We start from the raw sequence: 12,078 nt of genomic DNA on the forward strand, positions 1-12,078 counted from the left end.
GAAAGAAAGAAAGTAAGTAAGAAAGAAAGATAGAAAGAAAGAAAGAAAGAAAGAATGACACACTTTTTATGTCCCTTAAGAAAACAGACACAACTATCTCCTACACTTTCAGAAAACCATAAAAAACATAAAAGTAGGAAAGAAAGAAAGAAAGAAAAGACTTTCAACGTCCTTTAATAAAACTATTAAAAAAACCCTATCACATACAACTGTTTCACATTCAGAAAAACATAAAATAAACCAAAAAGAAAGAAAGAAAGGCACTGGAATGCATTTTGAAACTTTTACCCAAATATTTGATTTGTCTTGTGTGAATAAGTGTTATGCTCACAGATACAGCCTATGCCAGTGGTTGTCAAAGTCGGGCCCGAGGACCTTCAGGGGTCCTTGAGACGGTTCTAAGGCATTTCCAGCACAAAGGGGAATAATTCATTTTTACTGTGATTTAATTCATAAGTAACACAATGACAGGATGTAGCACTAGTGTGGCCATGAGCTTTAATGCACTTAAAAAAATAAAACATCAAAAATCATCCAATTTCCATCTGAGGGACCCTGATACGAGATCTTATCAAATGTGTGTCCGGTGGTCAGTTTCTAGGGGCCCTTGCTAAAAACCCACAGGTCCGAGGCTCTGATTGGCTGCAGGGACTGAAGCCCGCCCTCTTTAAATGACGAGGCGTGTCTATAATCAAACGAGGGTATGTTTTCATCGCCTACCAAGCTGCAGCAATTTGAGGCGTGTTGTTTTGCACGCTGAAATGTCTCTGAAGACACTGGGCACAGCGTTAACTCGAACATTATGGACTTCAGGAAACACCACTCCTCCTCTTGCGAGATCCCCTAAAGTTAAGAGACTTTCTACTACATGCCCAGTGTCTGCAGGAGGAAAGCATGGCTGCGGAAAAACAAAAGAACAAAGTTGCAGCTCAGGTTCAACCAGGCCGAGCACTGGCGACGTGCCCTCGCCCAGAGAGCTTCCTCACAGAGCGGCAGCCGGGGGAGAGAAGAGACCCGAGGAGCCAGTGGGTGCTCCCGGTGTTACTGGTGTGAGGAGACGGTCATTCACCTCCTATGCAGCTCCGGTGGACCAGAAGTCTCACCTGTGGGCTCGCTACAATGACACGAAACGGATGGTTTACGGTAAGCACAAGGGTCCCCCACTTTACCGAAGTTCCCTCCTTCCCCCTCCCCCCAAAATAACAAAGGCATGTGAAGTTACCCATCCACGTCATCAAGGCGCCTTGTGTCTTACCAGCAGCATCAACATGTTCCCTCTCACTCTGAGGACTGCTGCTGCTGCTTCCTCCATTTCTAATGCATTTTAAGATTAAGGTAAAATAACTTTTTTATGTGCAGCTTTAAAATTAAAACCAACACAAGTTGATAGGAAGTTAAATGTTAAATTAAATGCTCCCCCCAAACAGTGTCTCAAATTAGCCGAACTTTAAAAAAAAGTTTGCTTAAATGACATCCAAATATGTGTTTGGCAGTCAATTTAGCTCTTAGTGGCTTTATAGTAATGGTTTATAGTATAAGGCTGTCTGACAATTTAGTGTCATCCCATGTCATGTCATCTGCTTAGGAAGTAAAGTTTAAAAATCTCTTCCAGACCTGTTTTTAAGATATACAGAATATGAAATATACTAACTTGTCTGATTTGGTTTTTCCACAAGACAACTGAAATTATCCTGAATTTTACCCTCACTCCTCCTCTCTTGTTTAAACCTCCAAAATCTATCTAATATATGTCATTGGAGAACACTAAGATGAATAGTGTTTGTGCACTGGAGGCTCCAAGTTTACACATACCACTTGTGCAAGTTGTATATTGGGTTACTAAACTGTTTATGTCACAAATCATCATACTGGTGGGCTTACCTATTAAAATCTAAATTTTCAATGAGCCCAGAGAAACTTTTCCACTTTCAGCAGATGAATGTGCAAACAGCCTTACAATGTCAAACTGTGCACATGCATCGCTCTGCAGAGTGATGCTCAAAGATTCAACTGTAGGAACAAGAAGCAAAACATATTTTTGAGTGGAGGGAGACCTTTTTTTTTTTTGCTTTTTTATTACTTTTTTGGCATGCAGCTGGTGTAACTATAAAGTAGTGTAGTAATAAAAATAGAGCTGACAGTTTCCAGCAAAAAGATGCATGAAAAATATTTTAGTTTTTGAGACTAAAAGCCTGGTAAAAATGTACATGTAGTTTATTTTACTCAGTCAGTGAACATAATGTGCATTGGTTGTGCATAACCGTTCTCACATTGCTTTGTTGTTATTATAAATTTTGAACATATGGCCCAGGCAGGTGTTACGTAAGTGTAACCAACTCATTCAAAACCTCAAATCCATCTATTTCTAATCCCTCATCAACAAATCTAGAATCAGTAAATATGAGGAAATGTTAATTTAAAGTGTTTATAACTGCTTGACAAAAGATGTTTCCTTCCCCACTGTATGTTTTTGCGTAACGTATGTGTCGAAGGCAACCGTGCTTGACTACACTTAGGTTTGAGGTAATGTGAGTGCGGGCCAGTGGGGGACAGGGGAAGGGGGGACATTCGTGCTTCAGCGTGGTACGGAACAACTGGCCCTAGTGTGAGTGTACCTTTAGTGCATTTTCACTGGAAGCTTTGAGTTTCCACATCACACTTGTGCAAGTTTATATAACCACAATTAGCCAAACAAGACCTGATGTCACAAATGTTTCTCACAGGCCCACCCATTACACTCATATATTCAATGAGGTCAGAAAAGCTTTTCCCACGTTTCAAAGCGTCAAACTGAAGTAACAATGGGTAAAACCTTTTTTTTAGTGGGTGGGAACTTTTTAAGTATAAGAACAGAAGTATTATCACTAAAATGTAGGCTTTTTATTTTTCAAGTATCAGAAATAAATGTACTCCATGTGCAGCAGATTGCCTACATAGATCACTTAAATGTTGGTAGTTTAATCTGCAATGTCACAATATCATAGCAATTCATAAACTGACCCTGTTCTGTTCCGTGTCTGAAATCTTAATCTGCAAACTATCTAGTAAGTATAAATGTCACTGTCAGATAAATGTTGTAAAGTGAAAAGTGCAGCATTTACCTTTTTTTAGAAATACAGTATAATACAACATAGAATGGACATGTACAAGTACCTCACAGTTGCTCTGAAGTGTAGTGCTTGAGTAAATGTGTTTACATTCCACAACTGCTACTGCTTTCCTGTGTAATTACTGTAATGTACACATTGTCTCTATGTATTTTATAGAATATAAAACATACATACATTTATGTTATTTATATAGTAAAGTTTTGTTGTTGGTTTTTTTTGCTGATTCATTGCCAATTCAAAGCATGGATTCCCAACATCGGGAGTTTTATAAAAAAAAGCTGTGACTAGTCACTCTTAGATAAACTGGTGATTTCAGAGATTTGATTCTTTTGAACTGTGACTCAAAATGGAAAGAACAGGATTTCCTGTGGCGTTGAGTAGCTGGAGGGAAACCAGGGTTGGCAAATGCATGTCTGCCACCCAGCTGCAGCACTCGTTGAACTATCCCACAGCAGAAGGCCATGCCCCACTTTCTCTAAAGGCATATACCGACAGAGGCACAATCCTGCACTCATATTCCAGTCAGGGTATTAGAGACTGGCTGTCTCTGGAGCAGATTGTAAACTGTTTAATCTGTGTCCATGTGTCCGCTGCATGACTGTTGTGTTTACCAAACGTGTCCAGCAAAACAAACGAAATAGATAATGAAAGTAACCTCTGTTTCTAAGGGTAATGAATCCTGTTCTACACGGTCAGTGTCAAATTAAATAATCTTGATTTTTATTAAGGTTGAATACAAAGTGTTCTTTTTGGATTGACTTAGCTGAGGGAAAAGTCAGTTAACATCCTATAATCACATATTACGCAATTCCCGGTGAGCTTGCCAGCTTTGCTAGATTGGAAATGGCAGTGAAACGACTTCTTTCCTCTCTCCATAAATGCTGACTCAGCAGGTTTTATAATCCATAAAATAATTTAAAAAAAAGGATATTACAGTTTTTCAAGTCAGATGACATGAATGACCTAATCTCTCCCTTTTTTTTAGATGAAAACAGCGACTTTAAATTGTCTGATTCAAGCTGTATTTGACTTGTTTAATTTGAATGGGTGTTTCCCATCTGCTCTCCCTGGATCAGATTTGATCCCACCAGGTGCATGCAAGACCCTCAACTCCTCCGTCATCTACGCTAACAACGAGGTCAGCCTGGCCGAAGTGGACATTTACGGCTTTGACTATGACTACACGCTGGCTCTGTACTCAAACGCCCTCAACACGATGATCTACAACACGGCTAGAAGCTTCCTCATTGAGCACTTCAAGGTGTGTGTTGGTTTCTTTTTAAATTATTATTATTATTATTTGCTTTACAGCTGATTTTAGGTTCACGACTTGATTCATTTTGTTCTCCTGCTCCACAGTACCCTGAAGGCATCCGCAAGTATGATTACATTCCTAACTTTGCTGCTCGCGGCCTTCACTATGACATCCAGAAGGTACGTTCTTATACTCCACTAATGGGAAATCTTTGCATTTTTTTAGTACAGATAATTATATGCATTTTTATTTTATTATTTTTAATTCCTCTTGTAGGGTCTTTTGATGAAGATAGATGCTTTCCACTACATTGAACCGGGAACAGTTTATAGGTAAGAAGTTGATGCTGCACTGAGTGTGAAGACCTTGAATGGACTCGCTCCCTATATTTAACACAACTCCTGCCCCCATACCATAATGGCAGAGAACTAAGGTCATCTGGCCATGAACTCCCGCCTGTTCATAGATCCAGGATTAAGTGCTATGGGGACAGGGCCTTCGCTATTGTTCCCCCCCAAATGTAGAAATGCGGAACCCCCCTCCCCCCATTTGTTTCTCTCCGACCATTGAAACTTTCAAGAAAAACCTTAAACCTTACTTTTACTCCCTAGCTTTTAACTGTGTCTAACTGTCACTATGTATTTTATGATCGGATTTCTCTTAATTGTATTTTCTATTTTTTGTGTGTTCTTCCACTGTTTGAAGCACTTTGGATCAACCATGTTGTGTATAAGGTGCTATGTGAACAAAGGTGAAGTTGAAGTGTACTGGTCATAAATCACGAATAACACTTGAAGGCAATACTGAAATGCTTTTTAAGCCAAACAACATGAATTTTGCCACCTGAATTCATTTTCTTTTCTTTATCTAAGTCTGTGTTGCTGAAGGCAAAATTACTACTCGTACTGTCTGATAATGTTATGTCTGTTTTTGAAGCTCTGGTGCATTCATTCATGTATCATAGGGGACTGAGCCCAGTGCCAGACGATGAAGTCCTGGAGCTATACGGGGGCACTTACCACATACCCCTGCAGCAGGACAGCGGCTTCTATGGAAAGGTGTGGAGAAACGTTTTTTACAATTACAGTAGTGTACAGTGAATTAAATACTGTTTGATAATCTGTATCCAAGACCTAATGTATCGATGGCTTGGCGTTAAAAGCTGCCTTACAGTTATTACAGTTATTGCCCTTCATTGCATTCAGCTATATTCTATTTGCCGCCCTCATCTATGTTAATTGGGTGGACAAAATACACCTTTCAATATGATACACACTACTACACCACCACCACCACCACCCACTATGACCTCAATAATAAACATAAAGTAGTATTAGTATCACCTTTCTGACAATATTCACAAAAACGAAATGTGTAAGCTTTGAATTTATGGCAGAGCTGTTGGATTAGATTGCATAACACAGAGCAGATACACAGGACATAACACATTGCTCAGGTGTTCCTAATAAAGTGCTCAGTGCGTGTATGTCAGCTAAAAAATACACTTCCCGTTGAATCCTCTAATCTGTGTTAATCCCAAATTTGGCACAGATTACAAAGCTCTTCTTAAATCTGTGCGACACATCTGTCATAATCTTATTCTGCCACTGTCAAACAGGGATGTACTGTGATTTAGGATTAAATATGTTACTGTCCAGAGATTTCAAGTGTCGGGTTTTGAATGGGTTTACTATTGCATAAGACCCAATGTTGAATTTTGTAATCTCTTTCTATTGTCGTCATGAGTCAGCTAGAAGGCAGCGCTCCAGTGTTCAAGAAAGCTGAACATGGGAACACTATGTTCAACAAAATAGCTCACATTTCTGTAACAACAGTGCTCCATCAGTCTTAAGAAGTAAACATCTCTAGGGGATCTGACAGTCACAATGGACCTTTTTGCTAATTAGGAATTTGGGTCCTGATTTTTTTTTTTTTTTTAACCAAGCTCAAATAGTTTTCACTTCATCAGGCTTGCTAAGTGTTTTTCTCTAGCAGGAAGTGCCCCTCTCCATCTTCTAATCCTTCTTCTTGTCCTGCCCCAAATAGTTTAGTGTGGCTCTCATCTCAGCTGGGGACTTCCTCTCTGTGGGTCGTTATGGGGATTAGGGAATTATTCAAAAGAACATGGGGGATACAATAAATGCTAATTTTACAAGTTCACAAACCCCCTTGTAAACAAGCAGAAATAAATATTTACTTAAGTATTAACATGTATTTTCCAACATAGGGACCAAAGGTCAAGCAGTTCATGGATATCTTCTCCATTCCCGAGATGACTCTCTTGGCGGCTGCTAATGATTTTTTCGTCACCAACGACATCGATTACGACCCAGTCCACCTCTTTAAAGACATCTCGGTGAGTACGCCTGCTGACTCTCACGGTAATCATTACACACAATGTTTTCAATCCTGTCCTCGCCCTCTATCTCACACTGATAAAGTATACCGACCTAGTGTGTTTCACTGTTTTCATGCTCTGTGATTGTTCAGCTGGAAGCACTGGAATCTGCTGAGCTCTGTAAAAGTTTGCAATGGACTCTCATCAGCTAGAACAAAAAACAATTACTGATTCTCCCTCATTGTCCAGAGGTGCGAGGGTTTCTAGTTACAAGGCATCACAGTGTGTCTGCTACTTTACCATAATATCGGTTTTGATAGAAAAACATGCAAACTGTGAGGTTCTTAACCTTTTGTTACACACTGCTATATTTCTTTGTGAGTGGCTGTAGTTTGGAGCTGTAGCCTAGCAACAAATACTTGCGCTGGAATCAAAGAGATAACCATCGACAGCACAGATTTGTTGTAAGAAGCTGTTACTGTCATGTAAAACTTATCTAACTATTCTGCATTAAAATGTCTAAAAGTAACTAGATCAGTGTTATATATTGTGTTGGGTTATATACTTACATTATCACAAATGTCCTCCAGAAACTCTGACATGAATTGTCTTCTTATTCAGTTTTAATCCACATTAGATCTTGGTCATTGTCAAATATATCTCTTAAACAGGATGAAGTCATCGGACGTCTAAGTTATCAGAGAGACAAGCTGATCAAATGTTAGCAGTGGATCAGCTACAGATAATAAAAACCTGTTGCACGTCTGGCTCTTAAGTTGTCAGAGGAAGAAGCTGAGCAAACATTAGCAGCAGCTTGGTTCAAAGTCTACCTGATCGTCCTGCGTCCACCAAACGGCGTCAGAGAAACAGATTTATAATATAAAACTGCTTTATTCAGTGTTTTTTTTTACCAGTTTTAATCACTGGGTCCTTTGTGGATAATTCAGCTTCCAGTAAAAACCTCCTGAATGATGAACACTGAAGGAATCCTAACTGGTTGTTTTAACAATAAAGATAGCAATTTCCATGATCCCACTCAACCTCACAACATCATCAAACTCCATCTTTAGTTATTGTTTTGATTGAGAGAACCCTAGCATCAGAAATTACATATTGTGTGTTTTATTCCTCAGGAAGCAATTGGCATGGTTCACCTGAAAGGCTACATGTACAAATGGGTCATGCAAGATCTCGGTAAGAAATCAATTTCTTCTTAATATTACAAGTCAGAAGATTTTTGCATATATACAAAAGCATCAGTGCTACATTTTGAGTTGTCTTCTTTCTATTCACAGATAAGTTTATTCTCAGAGGAGAAGAAACGGATGCTGTTTTGCAGCAGTTAGTCAATAAGGGAAAGAAACTATTCCTGATTACCAACAGTCCCTTTAGCTTTGTGTAAGTATTGTTCCTCAGACGCACACGTCTTGATGAGTCAACTCTGATTCATACTAAGGATCATGATTTTTTTCCCCCCAGTGATAAAGGAATGACGCACATGGTGGGAAACAACTGGAGAGACTTCTTTGATGTTGTTATTGTGCAGGCAGACAAACCTCACTTCTTCACTGACTGCATTAAGTGAGTAAATGTTCTCAGCTAAGTGTGGTGGGCATTATCTGATTCAAAAAAGTGTCTTTGTTTCAAAACTACAGTACAAGTACAGCTCAATAAAAAGCATAACACCTGATACAATTACTTACTTTAAATTACTTTTAAATGGCTTCTGTTACAGACCTTTCAGACGCTTGGATGGAAATGGAGACCTTAAATGGGAAAAGATAAAGAGTTTGGACAAAGGACAGATCTACAAACAGGTCTGAACTTTCTCCTATGATTGAGCTGCCTCTGGCTTAAATGTTACATGTTTTTACTTGTTGTATTCTGTGTCTAAATGAACTAAAGGGAACAATCTGTGGTTCGTGGCTTTCTCTTGTATTTCAGGGAAACTTGTTTGACTTTCTCAGACTGACAGGCTGGCGAGGATCAAAGGTTCTTTACTTTGGAGACCATCTTTATAGTGATTTGGCTGTAAGTGTCAAAACATGGTGATGTTTTGCTATGTATTTAATGCATGTTATGTCTCTGATGTTTTCACCATTTCCTAGCAAAGTGGAAAATTTAGTGCTGCCAAAATGTCATTTTAAGTTATTATTCAGCTGTTGAAACTAATACGGTAATATATGCCATTACACATGATTTACTCAGCCAAACATCCAGATGTGAGCCTTGCTAGAGTTGGAGTCCTGAAAATAAATCTGTTCTAACACAGACTGAAATGCTGTGCCAGTTACATACTGTATTTATTTATTTTAAACTCTTTCTCCACCTATTGCATAATTCTCAAAGTTCCCCATCTGGCCTTTGGGTGGGGCCAGAGCAGGCTGCAGAGTTCAAATTTCAAACACTAGATGGCAGTGCAGACTTCCTGATATTGTCTCAGAAATTTAGCATTAATGCCATGGATTTATTGAGTTGAGTTTAAGCAAACAAATTAAGAGCAAAAAAACCCCCAAAACATTATGGATTGGAGCACTCTTCTTCTGTCTGTTTAGCAAGGAAGACATGGCACGGTTATATACCTTTCAAACGCAGGCACAGAAAATGCTTTACATGTGGTGAAGAAATACATGACACCATTTTTAAACAAAGTAGAATCAATTTGCAGCAATAAGACATGGCCCCCATAATTCAAAGGAATTAAAAGTATTGTACTAATCAATCAAAGGCATGAGCAAACTTAAATTTAGATTTGAGAGTGGCTAAATTTGGTGTGCATTTAAGATCATACAGTGAGATCATTTGTTCCATCTGTGTGCAGCAATGTTGATTAAAGCAGCTTCACGCTGTTTGATTTTGGCTTGAGGCTCTACCAGCTGACTGCTTCCTAAACATCTGCTGGGCTTGTATTCTTCAAGCAGATCAGAGGTGTATTTTTACCCAAGTCTGTAACCCAGCAGCAACACTTTTCTATCATTCTATAATTAATGGAAAGCCACTGTTAAAGTCATAAAACAAAGACATCCAGAATAGATTAAACTAAAGACACCTGCTGATAAAACATCTCTCTGCTCTGTATATCTGGGATTTTAGGCTCAGACACAGTGACGATAAATAAATATGTGCACTAAGAGGCCTGAGGAAAGAGCTTAAGATGTTGCTGTGGGTAAAATTCCTGTGAATTGTTGTGCTGTTTCCTTCTTGAATAAACATAGCCTATGTCATTTCCTAATTTTATTGGCAGAAGTTTGGTCAAAACAATTTTACTTCTTATGGCAGGACCTGATGTTGCGACATGGCTGGCGAACAGCAGCCATAGTACCTGAGCTGGACCACGAAACCAAAGTGGTGAGCACACGCCGCTACGCTACCAACCTCACCTGGCTGCAGGCCCTAACCGGCCTGATGGAGCGGTTACAGGTGAGACTTTAATCCCAGGCCCTGTTTGGAGAATTTACTCTGCATAATTAATTTGTTCACACCCAGGGTCACATATTGACACACCTAAAAATCGATATCTCAGTCTTGGCCAGACATAACCAACAGCAGGACACAACCTTACTCCAAAAGGTTGTAATGGTTAAAAGAGGCAGTTGCTCTTGCTTGGAAATCTTTTGATTGCTGAATGAGCTGAGCGGACAGTGCTGAGTCGTTTTATATGTTTTACAAAGGTTGCCATGTGCAGACTACATTTTGGATTGCTTTTTTCATCTTACTGTGTATGTTTATTTTATTTATTGTTTATATTAGGTTTTATGTACTCACTGCCACATCTATTTCCACACCTATTCCCCACCTCTCCCTCATCATACTGTTGTATTCTTCACTATCATAGACACATCGGGATCCAGAGTCCAAATTGGTTTTTCAGGAATGGCAGAAGGAGAGGGAGGAACTCAGGTGAGTGTCATTATCTCAGACCTTCACTCCCAATTAACCCCATGACCCAAGTATGTGCAGTGGTACATAATGAATAAGTAAATTGTAGTCAAGTATGGTGCTTATACTTTAAACATCTACATTGTTTCTACTCCACCATATTCATTAGCAGATCTGTAGACTAAGATAAAAAACTACACTGACTATATAAAACACAACGCATCTATACAGTAAACTGTCTGACAATAGATATTTAATATTAGCTCCACCTCAGTCAGCTACAGCATTATTTGAATACTTTTACTTTTGATACTCTTAGGACTTTCAATGCAAGACTCACTTGTAGTAGTTTTTCTTTGTGGTATAGCTCCTTCTACTCAGGCAAATGATCTGAAATTATCTTTAAATCATTGTAACTAATACTTTGACCTTTTATGTCCCAGGGTGATGACAAAGAACTTTTTCAACCCTCAGTTTGGCAGCATCTTCAGAACGTGTCACAACCCCACTTACTTTTCCAGACGTCTGTGTCGCTTCTCAGACATCTACATGGCCTCCCTCAGCTGTCTTTTGAACTATGACCACTCCTATACTTTCTACCCACGCCGCACCCCCCTGCAGCACGAGGCTCCTCTGTGGATGGACCAGCTTTGCACAGGTTGCATGAAGACACCCTACCAGGAAGAGATGTCTCTCATACGATGAGAGCTGTGCTCTCCTCAGTGACTGATTTCAAGACTTTAGGAATTGAATCCTGAAATGAATAAAATTTTAAGCTTGGTGATCACTTGAAATAGCCTAGGGATCCGTTTCATATAGCAGGGATTCTTTTTAGCTTAGAAGGTCCCACATAGGTCTCTGCATAAAGCAATCCTGCAACATACTGTAGTGACCCACTTTCCCGCTGGATTCACTAGAGGGTGCTGTAGATAGTGTATAGTTCAGTTGACCATATTATGGTACAAGATTGTCAGGCATTCAGTCTTTTGCCTGAATCAGACTGTTACGTAAATTAGCAATAATGGGCTGTTGTCGCACAATTTTTAGTTGTGTTTTATAGGACCCCCTATGAGCTGTGTCCTTTAATGAACTTTCAATTGAATTAAGTTGAATTTCAACAAATAAAGGAGTAGAATTTTACATGGTTATGAGTTGATGTGTTATTAATCCTCCTGTACCCTTTTATACCACAGGGATGATTGATGTGATTACAGGTAAGTGACGATTTTGCAAGTTACATTAAGGATCACCTTCAGACATGTTTTAAGATATACAAAAATAATCAATTTTGAATAATAATTAGTTTTTTGTGCAAAAGTTCAATTACCTTGTTGAGATGTACTCTTTCTCCCTCACCTAAAAATCCAGATTCTATGAAAATGTGGAAATTTTCATTTCAGTTGTTGGTAAATCCAAAACTGCAGGATGCAAAATATCCTATCTCATTCCAGTCTACTCAGCTGTGTATGTGTACTGAGGGCTTCAAGTTTTCCACA

At 39.1% G+C, this 12,078-nt stretch overlaps 1 protein-coding gene across 1 annotated transcript; it reads left to right on the forward strand.

Moving 5' to 3' along the window:
* The first annotated feature begins 745 nt into the window (after nt 1–745).
* Nucleotides 746–11,716, forward strand: nt5dc2 (5'-nucleotidase domain containing 2). Its single transcript, XM_053317392.1, has 14 exons — nt 746–1,143; nt 4,187–4,371; nt 4,470–4,544; nt 4,642–4,697; nt 5,330–5,423; nt 6,593–6,721; nt 7,837–7,897; nt 7,999–8,101; nt 8,183–8,284; nt 8,439–8,520; nt 8,648–8,734; nt 9,983–10,123; nt 10,539–10,603; nt 11,026–11,716. The coding sequence occupies exons 1-14, from the start codon at nt 762–764 to the stop codon at nt 11,285–11,287; spliced, it is 1,824 nt and encodes a 607-aa protein (XP_053173367.1). The 5' UTR covers nt 746–761; the 3' UTR covers nt 11,288–11,716.
* The last annotated feature ends 362 nt before the right edge of the window (nt 11,717–12,078 follow it).

Source organism: Scomber japonicus, chromosome 4, assembly GCF_027409825.1.
Source record: "Scomber japonicus isolate fScoJap1 chromosome 4, fScoJap1.pri, whole genome shotgun sequence".
Lineage (NCBI taxonomy): Eukaryota > Metazoa > Chordata > Actinopteri > Scombriformes > Scombridae > Scomber > Scomber japonicus.